Genomic DNA, 20,040 nt, shown 5'->3' with positions numbered 1-20,040 from the left:
GAGGGCAGGGTGTGCTAATGTTTACAACCATTGGGCTGTCAGTAGGTTTATCGTAAAAAACTGTGATTTAGTCGATATTTCAGCAGCATAAGAAACGACAAATCAATAATGGCGCGAACTAAATGACCTATCCTCACATTCAGGTAAAAAAAGACAACTTTAATTGAGCATTTGATCACTTAATCAACCAAGCTGGTAGCGCTTAGCTTGTCAACGTAAGTTAACATTATCTGATATTGATAAACAGGTAAACGTAGCGTTGTTATTTGCTAGCGTTAGCCACACACATTGGCTGCAGCAGAGCCTGCTCCTGTCAATGAACTTGCCTTAACATTACAATGAATCATAACATATAGTATTATTTGTTCATCTCCAGTCTGGAACAATTTAATAGCGAGTAAAATAGCTAGCTTGCAAGCTGTTTTGCTAGCTTTCTGTGGTCGCAGATGCGGTTCAAATGACCACGATAACTTCACATAATACAATTAACGGTAGTTAGCCTATCGTTTACAAATGAAAAATAGCCTAACCAAGCTAACTTACAATTTGTAGCTATGTACAGTAACGTTATAGCTCTATTTTACCATAAGTTGTTTACTATGAACACCACCCACAGCTGACATTTAGCCAGATGGCACTTAGCTTACTTCTATACTCTTATTTAACAGTCAGGAAACTACTGACTTACTACCGCTAGTGTTTGTTGTGACCAGAGGTAGATGAAGTATTCAGATCCTTTACTGAAGTAAAACTAATAATACCACACTGTGTAAATACTCCTATACAACTTAAAGTCCTGCATTTAAAATCTAACTCAGGTAAAAGTATGTAAAGTGTTATTCGCAAAATGTGCTTACAGTATCAAAAGTAACAGTACTCACTGTGCAGTAAATTGTTCCCTGTCAGTGTTTTTCTACTATATCTGATGTTTGTTGATGAGTATTACTGCTGCATTAATGTTTATGCTGCATTTTATTGCTGTACATGTTTAAAGTTGTGCCAATTATAACTACTTTAGAAATTGTTGAATAGTTTAATTGAGATATTCTACAAGATCATCATGTGTTTGTGGTGTGGCTGTCCTGTGAGAACCACGTATCTCTGAAAAGTTTCACGAGCTCCGCCTGTCTCAGCTGTGTGATGATGCATTTTCCAGCTAATCCAAGAAGCTTTTAAAATAATTAATTTAGCTGGAGAAGGAGAATTTTCTCAACCCGTAAATGAGCACTTCAAGATTCAAGATTCAAGAGTCTTTATTGTCATTGAGCATGTCAATGAAATTTTCATTGCAACCCCCATGTTAGGAACAGATAGTAAGAAAGATAAGTAGACTAGAAAGAATAAAATTAAGATAACTACAATAAAATAAAATAAACCAACATGCAAAAAAAATATTCGTAAAGCAATTAAAAATATAACAGAATGAAAATATACTAAGACAATAAAATATACTAAACAATAAACAATAAAATATGAAAGTGAAATGTGCAACAGAATAAAATATACAAGCAGAATAAAATATACACCGTGAAATGTGTTCATTCCTCAGTTCCTGAGAAAAATTCAAATTAACACATTTGAAGACACATGGTTGAAAAATTGGAATCTGAAATGAAAGTAAAAGCTGTCAGACAGATGTAGTGGAGAAAAAAAGTATGATATTTGCCTCTGAAATGGGATAGAGTAAAAGTAAAGTAAAGTTCCAGAAGATGGAAATACTCAAGTACAGTAACTGAGTAAATTTGCTTGGTTACATTCCATCACTGGCTGTAATATTATAGTCTCAGTTGTTGGTTTTAATAAATAGAGAGTGCAGAGTAATATAACTGCGTTGTCTTTGTCTTTGTGGCAGGTTTTTGTTAACTGTGAGTCCTCTGGTTGCTCTTGACTCACGGTTACACAGTGAATCTGAGCCACCACCTGGGAGCAACATTTCACAGTGTACATTTTGCTGGCAAACAGGTGTGTATTACAGAGTTACTCTCAGCTCTGCCAGGGTATCGTAGTCATACTCTGCCTCTGATGTGCTGTTCTGTATGTTACCTGTCACTCGCTTCATGTGTGGCCTTGAGGAGCTTCACGTAAAGACAAAGTTCATTCTTGATGAGATTTGGGCTGGTTATGGTTGTTGTGTTCACTGTTGCAGTTCTGCATGATTAGAGAGACCTTGCAGATGTTATTTCAAATAGTGCTGCAGCTAATGATTAATTTCTTAATTGATTAATGTGTTGGTTATTATAGGCGACTGTCCTGATCCACGTAGCCGCCGAGAGGCTGAATTAGGGAAATAACATACCATGCCCGACGCGCTGGCTGAAGTTGTTGTTGAATGAATAACCTGCTCCAAAAGTATACTGTTTCGTGCATTTATTAGTGATTAGCACAGCACTTACATCAGAAAGCAGGAATTCTATCAATGGCAAAATCAAACGGTCAGCAAAAAGTAGCACTTCCCGTTCACCCCCTCTCAGTTCAAAAAACCCAATAGCAGGTGAACAGCTGACTATACCACCTCTGATGCTGACGTACCACCACCACGTGACCCGCCCACTCCGATGTGACAATACAATAATAACAATAAATTACCGCGGCTATAGCGGCCACAAAGAGCTGGCCTCTACAGTTATTTTATTTGAGTAATTGATTAATTTGAGCTACTGTAGACTGTTGTGTGGAAAATAGCGAAAAATTGCCCATTACAGTTTATCAGAGCTCAAGTTGCCTTTTCTGTCCAACTGACAGTCCAAAGCATAAAGAAAAGCTGAACATCCTCACATTTTATTTTTTTTTTTTTGAACTTTATTGCCTTAATGCAAAAAACAGGCAATTAACATACTGAAAACAAAATTCATCTTGAGATTGGGCTTCATTTGTCATATAAAAATAACAATACAAGAAGAGCACACATTTAGTTATTTCAATACATATCTACAGTATTACAAAAATGGTACAAAAAAAAAAAAATGACAAAAAACAAAATATTGGTATGGGTGTCCTAACCAAGATAGTCAATGACTGGTGCCCAGGCATTTTTAACTGTAACTGAGCAGTCATAGACTCCATCATGGAGACATGCCTTACTTTTTGTAACCATGTGAAGTCATGGGAGGGCTTGCTTTCATCCAATTGACAGTAATAATTTTTCTTGCAATCATCAACAAAATATGCATTATGTAACATTGTTCGATAGTAAATAGGTGGTTAGGAAATACATCTAATAAAAATATAAGTGGGTCCAGGGGGAAGTCCATTTCCAAAATCTTCTGCAGTTCTTCTTTGATGTTTTTCCAAAATGTCTGTATTTTTGGGCAGTCCCAAAATATATGAGTGTGGTCACCAACCATACCACAGTTCCTCCAGCATTTATTGCTGGTATTGGTTTTGGAGACAAAAGTTTTTAAGGGTGTCCTGAAGAATCTTGTTATCCTCACATTTTAGAAGCGGACACAAATGTTTATCTGTGCTTGATAATGATCAAAATAGTTGACTGTTCATTTTCTCTCAATGACTGATTCGACTTACTGCTTTACCTCTAATTGCATTTTAAATGTGCTGCCGTACTTAAATTTCAGCAGCGTTACATATCGAAGTTATACTTAATATTTGTATGATTTCTGCATTTTGACACAGAGCTTTCTGGCTAATACTGTCTTGATAGTATCTATAAGTCTGTTTGCGGTATGGCATTTTCATACAACCCTGATTCCAAAAAAAGTTAGGACACAGTGTAAAATACAATAGCTTGTGATAATTTGCTGATTGTACAAATACAATATATTTAATGTTTGACCTCATCAGCTTTATTGATTTTTGTAAATATCTGCTCTTTCTGAACCTCTTCTGTCTTCGACATGTTCTTGTTCATCCATCTCTCGTCAGTGGGCTGATGGAGTGGGTTTACATCATGAACCGGATGAGCTCTCAGGGTAGCTCTGCAGCCCAGCGGAGGCGCATGGCCCTGGGTGTGGTGATACTCCTGCTGGTGGATGTCATCTGGGTAGCCTCCTCCGAGCTAACCTCAGTAAGGACTCTGTCACATTCATTCAGTTTTTCTCACCTGCAGCATGAGATGACAGAACTGCAATGAAATGAGAAGGGCAGGCGCCAGTGTGCTCGGTTACCAGAGAGCATTGAAATGTTCTGGGATCAGCAGGTGTGAACATGATGTATATTTGTTTGTGTTTTTCCATTTTGAGAAGCCGTTTATCACTTAACTTTGCCTCTCTGCCTCCCCACAAATGCTAGATAAAGTACATAAATCCTTAACTAGTAAATATTTGTACCACAACTCCATTAAATGTGAAACTCCAAAAATCTATATCCAAATTTTCACTGCAGCAAACGTCACACTCTAATACTAATATCAAGTCACAGCCGATCTGTTTTGAGAAAATTAAAGTCCCCCCTCCTTTTAAAAATGTGTTTTTCTTCTTGTTCCTCCAGTTGAATGTTTGAGCTTCACTGTGCAGAATGATAGAGGGCTGTTTTCACCTTCGTCAGGGTTAGGGCATGATTAGTGACATCACAAGAAGCCAGTCCTGGTTCAGTATTCTGCATTAACGAGTGTGATGTGGAAACCTGAAGCATCCGGTGCACAGACACACATTACACGTTGTTATGTATACTTTAATACATGTGAGAGGGATCTTTGAAAATTATTGATCTGTTAATGTGTGATGAGTCAATGAGTATTGAACATTTTAGGTCCTCTTGTCACTCTATGTACTGCTGGACAAACACAAACATCCTAAATGTTCCCAATTTGTAGGAAAGCAGCGACCATGCAGCCTGTTATAGTCCAAAATGTGTTTCAGAAAGGATAAAGGAATAACTACACACAGATACAAACAGCAGCTGCAGCCATCAGATATGTGAACTGGAGTAAAAATTACAGAATCCTTCTGGCACATTATACTGAGTCAATATAATTTGTTAGTGTCTTCATTTGGTCTTTAAACTGTATTCAACTTGACGAGCAAAAGAAAATAAACACGACTGACTGAAAGGCAAAACTGAGGGGAAACATGTTTGAGTTGAGAGCACAGACCTGTGAAAACAAACCCGGTATGAAAGTCTGGACTTTCAAGCCCGCAGCACATTTTAGTTAACCAAAACAAGCTGTTACAACTTCCTCCTGTTGATTCTTCCCACAGTACATTTTCAAGCGACAGGAGTACAACAAACCCTTCTTCAGCACGTTCGCCAAGACCTCCATGTTTGTCCTGTATTTGCTGGGTTTCCTGCTGTGGCGGCCCTGGAGGCAGCAGTGCACTGGCACTCTGAAGCGCCGGCACTCTGCGTTTGTAAGTAGCTAAACCACACTCTCACCACATGGGGGCAGTGTGTTTAAATGTTTTAAACGTTATGTTTTCTCCAAACATTTCTGATGTTTCACGGCCTCAGTGATATAGAATCACAACCCAGGCCTTCTGTCAGGTTTATTGACGTCTTTTCTCTGCGCTACATCTGCATCAGAAGCAGAAAGTCGTCCAAAAACGTCATGGAAATCCTCTATTATGACCGATTTTAATGTCTTTTGATCGCCTAAAATATTGCCCCATTACACAGAGTCTAAGCTCAGTTAGCCATGCACATTTATTAGTTTTAAATGCTGTGTTGAGCTTTTTTTTTTTTTTAACTTAGTTTTTATTTCAGTTGCATTCAGAACACATATACAAAATCACATTCATCATATCTGCTATTTTTTCCCTTTTTTTCCCTCTAAATTTTACAACTTAGTGCTTATAGGGGCATGATAACAATTCGGAAATAAAAATGAGGGCAGAGCTATAGTGACAGAAAGAAAAAATAATAAATGAAATACAACAGAATGGGATAGACAAAATACAATAAAATAAAAACAGAATTAAAAAAAATGATATATAGATATCAGATCAATAATATAGATCAAATGGGTTCCTCACTATAACAGTATACCCATTGCAGGGCTCCACCTTCTAGTGAATATATCTTTTTGAAGTCTCAGGGAGTATGTTATTTGTTCCATTTGGTATACTTCATTATTTCTCCAGTCCACATACTGTATGTCGGAGGGTCAGGCTTCAGCCACTTTACTGTGATGCATTTAATCGCTGTTGCTAATAGTATTTGTACAAGATATGTTTTGGCTCTTCCATTGATGCCTTTTGGTAATAGACCCAGTAAAGCCACCATTGGGTCCCTTACAATATTTACCCCACACACTACATTAAGTGTTCTAAACACTTCTTTCCAGAAACTTTCCAGTTTCGGACGCAGCCAAAACATGTGAATCTGACTGCCAGTATGTGGGCCACAGTTCCTCCAGCATTTGTTTGAATGTATATTGTCAAATTTGGCCGTGTTGAGCTTTTGAGATGAGATAAAACTGTGACTGGCTCTTGGGGAAATCCAGTCACTGCAGCACAAAGACCAAATCAGAAAATCAATATATCACTGTATATCAAAATCAATTCTGTAACCTGATGGTTGGAGTTGCTTGTTTCTGCAGTTTGCTGATGCTGAGGCCTACTTTGCACCCTGCACCACTGACACCACTGTGAACAACTGTTTGGTACGTAGTTAAAGTGCTGAGAAAATGTTGACTTGGCTGCAAGTAACTAACTCGTATGTTCCAGCAGGTTTTGAAGTTTTTACCATGTGTTAGTGTTGTCAGTGGATTGATCCCATTGTGTCAACGCGGACAAATCTTAGACTGAGACTGTCAGAAATACACTACAAAATTATTCAGGGTTTTTTTTTTTTACCAACTGTAACAACTCTTCACTTTCACAGCTATAAATGTCTGACTTTGCCTTCACTCCGTGCAGAGTGAGCCACTGTATGTTCCAGTGAAGTTCCAGGATGTCCCTGCTGAGCCTTCAAATTGCCTAATCGGAGACTGTGAATCTTGTGAGTACAGAGCTGATGCTTGTTTTAGAAAATAACCTGTGCACCTTTGAATTCACGAAGGCCCCAGGAATTTGAGGGCTCGAGGTTTTCACTGATACTTGATTGACAACCTCATGGTCAACAACGGAGGGCAGTGGTGAGCTGTGAAAACATCATCGATTAGAGCCAATGGGAAAGCAATACAATCTTTGTTTTCTCTTGTCTCTTCTTTCACATACCATCATAATAAAACCAAAATTATGAACAAAAGGGTTTGCTCTCCTTTGTCTCCGCTGTATTTTGCAGAGCAATGGAAAAATTTGGTGTTCCTGTACTTCGTAGTTCAGGAAAGCTGCAGTGACCTCAGTTTCTCGAGCTGTCTGAAAGGCAGTTTAGCTCCACTGCCCTAGATTAAGCCTCTGAGGCAGTTTATTTGGGGTCTTCTGTTGTTTTTGTATTGTCATGCATTCATATTTCCACCACCTGTGTTTAAAATGACGTCATCATGCACTGGCACCTGATAAGGCTGATACTTTGGTTAATAAAAATGATGGTCTTGCTGCAAATACAAATGGAGTCTCAAAACTGAATCATTTTCGCCTCCGTCAGTTCACTCCCCTCTCTCCATTTCTACCACCAGCAGCTTCCAAAAAGCAGCGGGTGCGTTTCAGTAATATCATGGAGGTGCGTCAGCTGCCTTCCACTCAAGCCCTGGAGGCCAAACTGTCCCGCATGTCCTACCCAGCCGCCAAGGACCACGAGGCCATGCTGCGCACGGTGGGCAAGCTAACAATCACTGATGTGGCCAAAATCAGCTTCTTCTTCTGCTTTGTGGTGAGTAAAAGTCAGCAGGAGTGTCAGCTACATCCCTGCATGGACAAGATGTTCCCGCATAATGCATGAGATATGATAACTGTTCGGTTTAGTTCAAGAGGGAAGTAGAACAAGAGCCTAAAAGACAGGCTTAAGGAAGTCTGAGATGTCATTGCGAAATTTAAAATAATTTTTGGTAAACACAATCTTGTTTGCTCCGTAAACCCATGAAGGGTGTTTTACTAACTTGTTTTGGAGAGAAAATGCTTTTACAGTTTCAGTATCATCGGCGTAAAAAAGGCATTTCCCAGGCTTTTCTAAGGAAATTATTATTAAAGCTTCAAATGAAGAAAAAGACATTTGCTGCAACCCTACTTTTGACGTTTCTACCAAAATGCACTGTGTTTACCCTTATAATAACGGTGCATCAAATGACAATATGAAAACATGACAGTGTGACGGGGGACCTGCAGAGAATCATCACCTGACTCTGCAGCTTCTGTCTGACTGCAGCTTTAATGATGGTTCACACTCAAAACCAAAGCCACTGCTCAGCACCTGACAGAAGACAAACACAGAGACCAAGTGGTGAACATAGCGCTGCTGTAGAGCCAGATATTCCCCTCAGGAGCAGACAGACCAAAAACAAAGCTAAGAGCCTCTTAAAGAGCATAATTAATAACACACACTCTTGATTCTACTGGTGTTATTCGCTAGCCAGGTGGCACCTTTTAACACACATGAATGATGAATGATGAAGTGAGGAGAAAGTGATGGTTTATGAGTGGCACAACTGCAGATCATTAAACACCTTTCAAGTGATGAACTGCTTTTAATTTGTGACTCATCCTCCCCGAGCACGATGAAGAACGTCTGGGAAATATTAAAGTGGAGTGTGTGACGTAGGCCTGCATGTGATCACTTCAGCTCTTCAAAAGCTAAAAGAATTATTGTACTCTTAAGGTTTGAAAATTATACAAAAATGGTTATTACCTTGCCACAATACTCAAGTAATTGCACGTGAAAATTACCTTTTCCTGCTATGATTTTTGATATTGTTAACATCTTGTAATTTTGATGGATTAACTTCAATTCTACGGCGGCGATGGGCATCAAAGCAAGCCAGAAAGAAATACTGTGTAAAGTTTATTTATGCTACTGTGCCAGAGAAGTGTGACATTATAATTTTAAAGACTTTGTCCTGTAATTGATTTGTAAAATGTTCCTGTTATTTTGTCCACCTTATAATAGTCAGTAGATGATGATAGTGTAGAGACGACCCCGACCGGTGCTGTGCACGCCGGCTTTTTGTTTCCCCCTGGTGTGTTGTCTTTGTCTGGTTTTTGTCACATCCTGTTTTATTTTGAAGGTTTATGTTATGTTTCTTTGTTTACTTTACTTCCTGTGTTTTCCCGCCCTTGTGATTGTCTGAAGTGTTTCACCTGTGTGTCATTAGTGTTCCTGCCCTGTGTATATAAGTCCGTGTCTCCCCCCCCAGCCTTTGTCGGGTTGTTGTCTGCGTCACCTTGCTGTCTGTGTTTCCCTTACTGATTTGAGAATCCCTTGCCATAGTCATAGCCATAGTCATAGCCACAGCCACAGCCACAGCCACAGCCATAGCACCATAGTGAGTGTGTCGTTGCATCATCTTTGTCCGTGTCTCTGTTCATGTCTGTGTTTTTCTCTTGGTTTGTCTGTGTTCATGTCCGTGCCTTGTTCCCGGTGAGTGTTTGTTTTGTGGTTATTTCTATAGTCTAGTTTTGTTGTTTTGTTATCGCTCGTTATAGCCGTTTTTACAGTTCTTAGTTAGATTGTTCTTTGGTTTTGTTTTTATTTCTTAGGAGTGATTTTTGTTTCTGTTGTTTTAACTTCTTAAAGTCTTTGTTAGCCGTTTGTTTCTTCCTCCTTCGGGAGCGTTTTCTGTTCTTTATTTTATACATTGATAGTAGTTCTTAGTCTTGTCTTTAGCTCCGTGTGTTGCGTGTTTGTGTTATTCCATGTTCCCTGGCGTTGTCTTCGTTCTCTGTGTGTGAACCCTTTTACCCTAGAGTGTCTTAAATCATAGTTCCCTGAGTTTTGGTTTTTGTTTGTGTTTAATAAATCAGTTCTTTTGAAGTGTCTGCATCCGGGTTCAACCCACAGTTCCCCCTTAGATCCACACCCTCCTGACTCTGTAAGTTAAGACTGAGAGTCACTCTATGGGACGCTGTGTTAATCACACAACAAATAACCCCTCAACGATTGAATTTAAATTGATTTACTGACAAGGATGACACACAATAATCAGCTTTTCTGTAAATGTGTAAGTTGAAACTAATGAGATGATGCCTACAATTTACAGACAGGCTCCATAAAGGCAGCAGCGGCGACAAAATAAGCATTTTACAAGTCAGTGCAGGAGCCATTCAGAGCAACAGGAAGCAGCAAAAAGGATATAGATGAAATACAACAATCGTAATGGAGATGTTAGAAGATGCAGTTACAAGCTCAGAGCTATAGAAGATCATTCCACACATCCTCAAGCCATACAAAGCTGAGTTACAACTTCCCGCCTGCCAAACGAGCCTCTACAGGGTAACTTAGATGTTATTTACCACAGGGCTGTTGTTCCGTAAGCTGTTTGTCATTCTGTCCGCTCTGCCTCTGTTTCTCTTCCAGTGGTTCCTGGCTAACTTGTCCTATCAGGAAGCTCTGTCCGACACGCAGGTCGCCATTGTCAACATTCTGTCATCCACCTCAGGTGACTCTCTCTTTCTGTCTCTATGAAAACAACGCGGAAAATATAAAGGCGAGACTGTCGCACCCAAGCTGGTTTAAAGGAAAAAGTGTGTCTTCGTTAGGAAGTGTTAGCCGTCATATGTTTATCTAACCCGAAGAGAAGTGTATCCACTGTTTTGACTGGACTCTTCTCCCTCTTCAGGCCTGTTTACGCTCATCTTGGCAGCCATATTTCCCAGCAACAGCAGCGACCGTTTCACCTTGTCCAAACTGTTAGCTGTGGCTCTGAGGTAAGAGCTGAGGGAGAGTGTTGGCAGCTGAGTTGAGCAGGACGTGTTGTTGTTGTTTTCTTTATGTTTTACACAGAATTCTGACTTTTTCAGAATTGTTCCACGTTATTTGTGTCAGCCTCATGTGTCTCCTGCTTTATGTCTCTATTCTCTAAAGTGCCTCCATCCACTTTGGGAAGCTGTCAGTAGTTGAAATTGAAGTTGAGTACTCTGACTGTGTGTTTAGACTCATTATACTGATCAGAGTGTGACCCAAACATTGGCATTTCCTCATGAAGTGTATGATGTGATAAGTAGCCAAACCGTGTAAACACAGATCAGCTCCTGTGTTTGTGCTCTGTGGTTTCAAGGTATCAGGGTTCCTTTACTGTCATTTTACAGCACAGGGTTGTACAATGAAAAGAAATGAGAAGTTTATGACAGAAAACTCTGGTCTCTCATTTGAAACAGGCCCCACACACCAATCTACCCGCCTGACCTCACACCCTTATACTGCTACATAAATATGATAATAATGATAAGCTTTATTTGTGCAGCAGTTTTCAACACAGAATGACAAAGTGCTTTAATTGGTGGAACCAGGATTAAAACATTTCAGGACTGTACTGAGACAATGAAAGTAATAGGAATGAAAATGGAATAAAACAATAAGGTAAGAACAATCATAATAATGATAATAATAGATAAAACATATACAGTAAAGGACACACTACCAGTATAAACCACGGTGTGAGATACTGGAATGTATAAACATCATCGGCCTCTCCGCAATGATTTAAATCTCTTTATTAAGTCTTAGTGTTGAAATGGATTCCGCTACCCAGTTCATGTGATGTCTCTCTTGTTTAGCATGGGAGGCGTTGCCCTCGTGAGTTTCTCCAGCATGGACAACCCCGATGAGAAAGGCGCCATAGGTAACCATGGAGACAGCGAGTACCTGTCACTCGTTCACATCGCTGTTGTGCCGTGAAATTGTACTTTACTCTCCCGTCTAATGGTGTTGAATTAATACAGTTTGAAACCCTCATTCCGAATATAATTGACTTTTTAAATTTTCATGAAGGTTCTCTGTGGTCGCTGGCGGGGGCGATGCTGTACGCCGTCTACATTGTGATGATCAAGAGGAGAGTGGATCGAGAGGATAAGCTTGACATTCCCATGTTCTTCGGTGAGCAAATGCTCAGTTTATATGTCTCTTTTTTAAATATGCACCAGTTGTCACAGTTATTTCAGTCACCAACAGTATTCTTAGCCATGTTTGCAGCCCGTCTATGTACGAAAACGTCCCGGCACCTGCACAGTACAGCAGTTTTTATTCCGTGAAGTTGTCACCGCTGCGGCTGACAGAAGGCGGCTTTAGAGACGTCTGAGCTGGAGCTTCTGTGTGTCTCTCAGGGTTTGTGGGTCTGTTCAACCTGCTGCTGCTGTGGCCTGGCTTCCTCCTGCTCCACTACACGGGCTTCGAGGCCTTTGAGCTTCCCAGCCAGCTGGTGTGGACATACATCCTCATTAACGGCCTCATTGGAACTGTTCTCTCGGAGTTCCTCTGGCTCTGGTGAGCACCTGACCCTTAATTTATTCGGGTCACAATTCATGCACCAAGTCATCACAGTTTACATTTTGTATAAGGACTTGTTCATACTCTTAGCCGAGTAGTTTCCTCTGTGATGTTAAATTGAACTACTACCACTTGAATCTAATAGATCTGCAGCTTGTGTAATAGACAGTATTTCAGGAATGTTTTAATGCTGTGACTCTCCACAGGGGCTGTTTCCTCACATCATCTCTAATAGGGACTCTAGCGTTGAGCCTCACCATCCCGCTCTCTATTATGGCAGATATTTGCATGCAGAAGGTAAGTTTTCCTCCGCAGGTACTTAACAATCAGAGCCAGAGTTTGAAAGAAGATATTAGATCAGGCATGTCCAAACTATTCCATAAAGGGCCGTGTGGCTGCAGGTTTTCGTTCAAACCAATGAGGAGCACACCAGGCCAACCAATCAACATCAAGGGATCCCTTAGTTATCAGCCGAAAAGTGAGATCAGCTGATTAAATGAGTCCAGCCTGGTGTGCTCCTCCTTGGTTGGAACGAAAACCTGCAGCCACACGGCCCTTCATGGAATAGTTTGGACATGGCTGTATTAGATGATGTTTGTTTGGTGGTTTGGAGAGAGTAGATCTGACTGCACAATGAAAAGTCTGGTTAATGTCAGCTTCTAGTTTTTTAACATTTTGAAATATTAAAGGCAGAATGAGGATTCGGTTTGGAAACAAAATATTCAATCGTTGCTACACTTTTATAGGTTCCTGCCCTCCATCTACACACTAGAGGTAAGATCTTAAGCCCAAGCCCGAGCCGAATTTCGGGCCGGGTCGGGCCTAAAATGTCAATCATTACGTTCGGGTCGGGTCGGGTCGGGCTTCTCTCTCGCTGACTCTTTTTTTTTTTTTTAAATAAATATATGTTTATAAAAACGTATACTAAAACGATACTAAACTACGGAATACTTGTTATAAAATAAATCATTTGCATAAAACAGAGAAGGCTAAACAGGAGCCGCAGAGCCAGAGCATGCTCTGCGCACGTGAACGTCCTCCTCTTAAAATTCTTCCCCTCCGCAAGTCCGCATCTGACCTGCTGGTATCCCCGATACGGAGCAGCAAGAAGTGAAGGATAAACATGCACCGGTAAGAGTGAGGTGTGGAAAAGCTTCAAACTGATTGTTGAAAATGCTTCAGAAACTTGCACTGATAAAACTTGCGTCTCTGTCTATTATCCATCCGTCATTGTTCTTCTTTGTCTCTCTGCCTCTCTCTCTCTTAAAGTGCCGCGCTAAATTCTTAAGGACGTACTGCTGCTGTGGTTTACGGCCCAATTTTCACTTTTCCCGTCGACTCTTAAAAAAATCCGTCAATGATGGAAAATTGTCGGTTAATGTAACCTCTGCAGACACAGAAATATAAAAGATGTGAATGTTTATACAGTCTTGTTTAACTTAGATTTCGTTACAAAAGACAGGCTTTAATTTGTTATCATAAATCACCCCTCCTTCTCCCGAGTCCTCACAAATAAAATATGAAATTTCGGGTTTGCTTCGGGCTCGGGCCTGCAAATCACGTTAATTTGTCGGGCTCGGGCTGGGTCGGGCTTTAATACTCGCCGGCCTGGGTCGGGTCGGCCTGGATTTTTTTGGGCCCGATCTTACCTCTACTACACACCCACTGCCGAAAGGTTAATGCCCAGAAACATCCCGAACACAAGAAAATCCAGGCAGAGAGGGAGGTCTAAATAAATATTTTTGGATGAGCCTGTATCGTTTTGAAAGAAAATCCTCCTCATTCTGCCTTTAGTAAATGAAATATGTATCAAGTTTGGGGTTGAAGGAATTAAATCTGAGCACAATGTCCTGAAATCAGCCAACAGTAGCTGTAACCAGTCACTTTCCTCCTCATGTGTGTTTGGATAGGTACGATTCTCGTGGCTGTTCTTTGCCGGGGCGGTCCCCGTCTTCCTCTCCTTCTTCATCGCCACGCTCTTGTGCCACTACAACAACTGGGACCCCGTCCTGGTGGGGCTGAGGAGAGTATACGTCTTCATTTGCAGGAAACAGCGCATTCACAGGTACACACAGCTTGAGTCTGCAGGGAGATCGAAGGTGACACGATTGCATTAAGCGTATTTCATTCGTCACTTTCCGAGCGCAGAGTTTCCAGATTGATTTCTTTCCTTTCCAGCAGCCGTTGGTTTCAGTATTTGAAAAACCATTTGCAGAGACTTCACACTTGTTTGAGCCAGAGTCTGTTATCCATCCGAGAGAAAAGTGCAACACTTACTCTTGTTGGCAAGGTTACACGAGCAGGGACTACTTTTTAAGATGTGTAGTTTGTGGAGAGAGATGTGTTCAATATGCAGAAAATATCAGCAAAACAACTCACAACATGATTAGAAGTGTTGCAGAGGAACAGACTGCTTGAAGGCGCTCTGCTTCTACTCGCAACAGAGATGTGACGAAGCCAGAGGACATTGGGGTGATTTCACAATGAGGCCACAGTAAAGCTCAAGTGTTTCCTTTCTTTAAAATCATCTCAAATATATTCGTGGTGACTCATCTAACTGTGCGTCCAACCTCGTCAGGCCGGCAGCTGGTGTTTATCAGTGACAAGAGCCACATGTGTGGGGAATTTTATCCAAAATTAGAACCAAAAAATGGAAAAAAAATAATGATTGAGTGAAAATAGGTGATGAAGTGCACTCTCCAAGTCTCATTTTCATTGTTTCTTAATGCCCTATTATATTATTAGGTTATAAAAATAAAGTTGTCTTGCCTAAGGTATCACTGAGTCTAACTTCTGGGACTAATCACATGACCGTATCATCACCGCAGACGTCACTACCAGGTGTCTCTCCTCCTTCTGACGACGTTTTGGTCACATTGGCTGCCTCAGTTGCGTCAGATGCGGTTGCTATGGCATTTGTGACGCAACTGCAACAAGCGTGTAAACAGACACACATGCTTAATGGGTGAAAATGATGCTTCCGTGAGATCTGTTTGTTAAAGGAAAATGGACGTTTCTTCAGCACGAACACACACATCTGGGACCAGGCTAAGTTACTTCACGCTCGAGTGTGTGCACAACCGTTTCTCCAATCCAGCCCTAGTTGGAAGTCAAAGTTAAAATTTGAACTTAAACGCGACTTGTTTGGTTGTATTGTGATGGGTGGCCTGTTAAAAATGAACTGACCTTAACTCTGACACACACGTTTCTTCTCTGACATTCTCACAAGGACAATAGAATCAATTTGTAGCTCACGGCCTCGCTAAGTTAAGTCTGTAATCAGATGTACGTGCTTGACTGACTATCCTCTCTGCGGCACTTGTGCTCTCCATTCTTCTGCGAATGCTTGTTCGCATTTGCTGAGGGATGATTATAATAATGATGGTTGTCAAGATGATGACTGTGATGATGATTGACACGCCGTTCCCTCCGCCCACAGACTGCCAGAAGACAGCGAGCAGTGCGAGAGCCTTATTCCTCTACACGCCATCTCCCCCAACGAAGGAAGCTTCTGTTCGTGATCCATCAGTCAAACACAAAGTAAATGATTCACCCGACCCCTCCTGGCTTTAACCTGTGTGTTGGTTTGTGTGCATGTTAGCGTGTGTGTACATAAATCAGCTGTGTCTTACCCTTGGCAGAAATATGAACGATCCCAAGCTAAAAACAACAGAATTTAAAGTTCATTTTGATCTTCCAGCTGGCTCCAGTGCTGCCGGGAAGTCAGTCACAAGCAGTGTGACCACTTCTAAAGTACATATCTGATATTACATAATTAAAACCAATGATGCTTATTTTTTTTAAAGCACAGTAGATATAATAGTGAATCACAAACGAATTTTTAAGATATAAAAGCTAAAATGACCACACACAGTGAAAGGCGTCGCTCAACGGAGCCTTTTCAGCAACTTTGTGCTCTTCGTTTTGTTTTTTGTCGCGCAACTCAGCTCAGCTTTGTTCCCACGGTACATTACCTGTCCGGCAGCAAACAGCAGACAGACAAAGTTAGCGAGTAGCTGGTGGACGTAGTGGAGCATTTAACAGCTAAAGAGCCAGATATTTTCCTCAGGAGTTGGTGGAGACCCAAATCGGAGCTATAATTTTACGCTCACATTTGTCAGGTGGCCAGAAACATGTTGCGTCATGTCTGCTAAATTTGTCGATTGTTTTGGGAGCACATTCACTGCAACACAATTTTTAAGATGATAGTATGTCAGTGTTTTGATTTCATCTTGTTCTGCTGCCACCAAGTGGCCAAAAAAGTCAGTTAATGCAGCTTTAATAGTAACATAATGGTAGATTTGTGTCCCAAACTCTAGAATCCTGTAATAGTTGATAGTTGGCTTCTTCTTCCTCCTCCCTGCTGTCATTCAGTTGTTTCTCTTTGAACATCTGCTGAGTATCTGTCTGTTTGTCTTGCCTTCCTGCTTGGACATGGTGGTGAGTAAGAGGAACACAAGACAAGCGGGACGGGATGATCATCACGTAAATATTTTAGATCAGAGATCGGCCACCCACTCCACAAAGTCTGCATCCACAAAATCTGCGTCTCAGCGAAGTCGCCCCGTCTCTTCACTATTCATAGGTTTAGTCAAGCTTTCCTCATCTGCCTCCCAAACCCGTGAAGTAATTGCCGGCAGGGCAGAGAGAGATTTTGAACTCAGCATGTGGGTTCTAATAGAGGCGTTTGTGGGGAATGAAAACAGTGCAATTTAGGACAGACTTAAACCTGTGTGCTGGGTGTGTGCTGTCGAATGCAGGAGCAAATACAGAAGCAAGTATATGACTGCTGTGTGTCCACTTCAGTAGAAGTCAGGCTGCAAATGATGATTATTCAATTTAATCTATTAACCTTTTGTTATTTTTGAAGTTCGGTTTTAGCTATAGTGTCAAAAAATGCTTAAAACACCCGTCACAAGTTCAAAGCCCAAAGCTATTCAGCTGATAATATAAAAAGAGAAAAGCATAAAATCCTCTCAGTGGAGAAGGTGGAACTGGCAAACTTTTGGCATTTTTACTCCATAAATGACTTTAATGATGACTGGACGGGGCCAATCACAGGGCTAGGATTTGAGAAATGTTACAGACTCGAGTCCCCACAATGCACCAAAAGGAAAATCTCTCCAATTTTTGAATTATTTAAACTTTTCATACTATGTATATATATGTAACGTATATATATATATATAACATATATATGCATATGTTAAATTTCTACTTCCATGTTGACTTTTTGCTATGTGGCTTTTAGCATCAATTATGCTGCTTAAGTCTCACAATGGAGCATTTAATGTACTGTAAAACACTAAAAATGGAGACAGATGTTTGAGCCAACATGCATAACTTTAATGTTAGCATTAGCTTATGCTAAGTAGCAATGGCTGATAAAATCTGCTAGCAGGAAGACAAGCGCTCACCAGGCCCCTGTAGCCAACTCCTTGTCTCTACTTGAGGCTAGTGGTTCAAGGCTACGTAGCACAACAAACCAAATCTCCCACCAAACTGTCGCCGTTGGAGTTGCATTGTGGGTAATGTAGGCGTCCGCTTTTGACAGGAAAGAAGCACTTGTGAGAGAATATCTCTGGTTCTGCTGCATCAAACAAACATGTCTGTACACATAATTCTTGCCTCACTTGTTTTCTCATGATATTTTTTTCATCTGTCTCCCAGGGTGGCGAACGTGGATCTTGCTGAGCAGACAATCTGGAAGCTTTCAGAGACATTGAACACCCCAGTGCCTCATAATAAAATCTATTTATTTTCTACAGTGTTGAGACGAGGAATCCGTTTCTACAAGTCCATTTTTGTTTTCTGTTTTTACTTTTTTTTTAATGTTTTCAGTGTAAAAAGAAAATTTGTGGTGCTCAAGGTGCTGGACATTATCAGTGATTACTATAGTGTCATGTGACCAAATGAAACGGTACATTATAACACTAACAGAGGCACAGAAACTGTGCGGTTCTTTTAAAAATCTGACGTCAGTGAGTTCAGAGTTGACGTTTTTTAGGACGGACATCATTATGTTTGTCTTCGGGCCTTTTGAAGCCTTGCTGCTTGTTTGTGAGTGTGTGTGTGAAGCAGACACGGTGTGTTTTCACAGATCTGTCAGACATGTAGGTGAAACACTTTCAATTTGGCTGCCTTCGACGGAGCGATCCTGCTTTACACACACACACATCTTGGATTTTATACAGTACTGCAGCACTGTCACTAATTTCAACATCTGGATCTGCAGTGCCATCTGGCGCAGTACACGGGTTCATGTTAGCGCCCTCGGCAGCTTGAGTAATGACAGAACCGTCGTGGGTGACCTCTGCATGTGAGATATTTTCCACTTCATTTAGACCTCCAGGTGATAATAACACTGTCCTCATACAATCCCACATCTCTGCTTCCTCCATCTTGGACTGGTCTTAATTTTAATGTATAAGTGAAATCACACTACAGCTGAATAAGAAAGCACCATCAGCAGCCTACTCGTTCCCGGCTGTACCTCTGGCTGCTGGATCATGAAGACAAACTGTGACAGACATAATCTTTGTGTTTGAATATGAACTCATCGTAAGCCTTCCGCTATAAGCTACAAAATGCCTTGCTGCAATAACGGTCGTCTGCTTGTACGAGCAGTTTCCTTTTCAGGATGAGTGTAAATATTGTACACATTGAGATGCATTAACAGAGTATTGATGTTTGTGAAATTCATATGACCACTAGCGATTCCTGCTCTGAGATCTTACTTTATGTATCTTTGTTGAAGATTACTGCCAGACGAAGAGTTTGCATAACAACCAAATTCTCTTTTGCTTGCAACCGATTGGACTGTCGTATCTGATCCTCCTTTCTTTCTTCAGGAGAAAACGATTTACTGTGTTTGTGATCTCATGTGATGAGACGCAGCGTTTCTTTTGCAGCTTCAGTGTCTGTCATGCAAACACTACAGCTGAAGGTGAAATGTCAACGTTGTTCCACTCGTGTTGTCACATCAGGAAGTGACCGGCCTGTAGATGAAGACATCGAGCACTTTAAGCGACAGATGTGATCTTGTCCACGTTCATTATTGCCAATCAGCACATCCTCTGTCACAACTGCGAGCATGAGAGCTTTGATGGGATGATCAGTGGTCATTTTTACCATGTTGTCTGGTTGGATTTGAAAAGATGTTTCTTGTCATCTTTTATCGGTGGTGCTTGTTTCTGTATCTGATTTTTATGTGATTTTCTTCTTTTTTTTTCTTTCTCAGGTTCTTTGTCTTGTTTTTTCATATCTGAGCAGTTTCTTTGTCTTTTAAGTGTCATTAATGAAGAGATCTAAAAGAAGGCCAGGAAGAAGACTGTAATAGTAACTTCCATTTTATCAACCTCAGCTCTTGAATTATCCTTTTAATTTGCTGTTTTCATACTTACACTGCACTATTAAAATATATCTTTTTAAATCTCTGTGTTAAATGGTATATCTGTATGGAGACATGTTGGTCAGAATTTCTTCTTTGACTGTTAGCGCCACCATCAGATCAAACTGTTGTGGGCTAACTAGAGTGATGATTAGACTGATGCAGCTGCACTTTACTGCCTGTTGTTGCCTAAATGCCAGTGGCATTTTTTTAGCTGTGACAGCAGAATGGTTTACGGTCAGCCCCAAAATATCTTGCTGAAGAACGCCATGAAATTTTCCACAGGCATTTATGCCCCCCCCAGAGGATCAATCCTGCAGACTGGTGTTCCTTTAGTACCTTTCACATATCCAGTGAAATATCTCAGTGTTTAATCAGTGGATTTTTAATAAGGGCCAACA

At 40.8% G+C, this 20,040-nt stretch overlaps 1 protein-coding gene across 2 annotated transcripts; it reads left to right on the top strand.

Moving 5' to 3' along the window:
• The first annotated feature begins 8 nt into the window (after positions 1 to 8).
• LOC121615936 (solute carrier family 35 member F5-like) lies at positions 9 to 19,647 on the top strand. Of its 2 annotated transcripts, none has more exons than XM_041950474.1 (16): positions 9 to 143; positions 1,853 to 1,962; positions 3,880 to 4,021; positions 5,154 to 5,303; positions 6,491 to 6,553; positions 6,810 to 6,891; positions 7,514 to 7,704; positions 10,342 to 10,423; positions 10,604 to 10,691; positions 11,541 to 11,605; positions 11,755 to 11,859; positions 12,087 to 12,246; positions 12,456 to 12,546; positions 14,160 to 14,314; positions 15,689 to 15,789; positions 17,920 to 19,647. In XM_041950474.1, the coding sequence occupies exons 3-15, from the start codon at positions 3,887 to 3,889 to the stop codon at positions 15,768 to 15,770; spliced, it is 1,449 nt and encodes a 482-aa protein (XP_041806408.1). In that variant the 5' UTR covers positions 9 to 143; positions 1,853 to 1,962; positions 3,880 to 3,886; the 3' UTR covers positions 15,771 to 15,789; positions 17,920 to 19,647. The 2 variants fall into 2 exon arrangements, with proteins under 2 accessions (XP_041806408.1, XP_041806407.1); XM_041950473.1 differs by having other exon boundaries at positions 7,511 to 7,704.
• Positions 19,648 to 20,040: the final 393 nt, after the last annotated feature.

Source organism: Chelmon rostratus, chromosome 13, assembly GCF_017976325.1.
Source record: "Chelmon rostratus isolate fCheRos1 chromosome 13, fCheRos1.pri, whole genome shotgun sequence".
Taxonomy (NCBI): domain Eukaryota; kingdom Metazoa; phylum Chordata; class Actinopteri; order Chaetodontiformes; family Chaetodontidae; genus Chelmon; species Chelmon rostratus.
Note: the sequence above shows the minus strand (reverse complement) of the source record. Positions and strands in the feature narration are given on the sequence as shown.

Bases quoted from the DNA above. Each gene is read 5' to 3' on its own strand.
- LOC121615936 (XM_041950473.1), top strand. From the start codon at position 3,887: ATGGAGTGGGTTTACATCATGAACCGGATGAGCTCTCAGGGTAGCTCT. The intron at 11,860-12,086 runs GTGAGCAAATGC...TGTGTCTCTCAG, and splicing joins TGACATTCCCATGTTCTTCG to GGTTTGTGGGTCTGTTCAAC. The intron at 12,247-12,455 runs GTGAGCACCTGA...GACTCTCCACAG, and splicing joins TCGGAGTTCCTCTGGCTCTG to GGGCTGTTTCCTCACATCAT.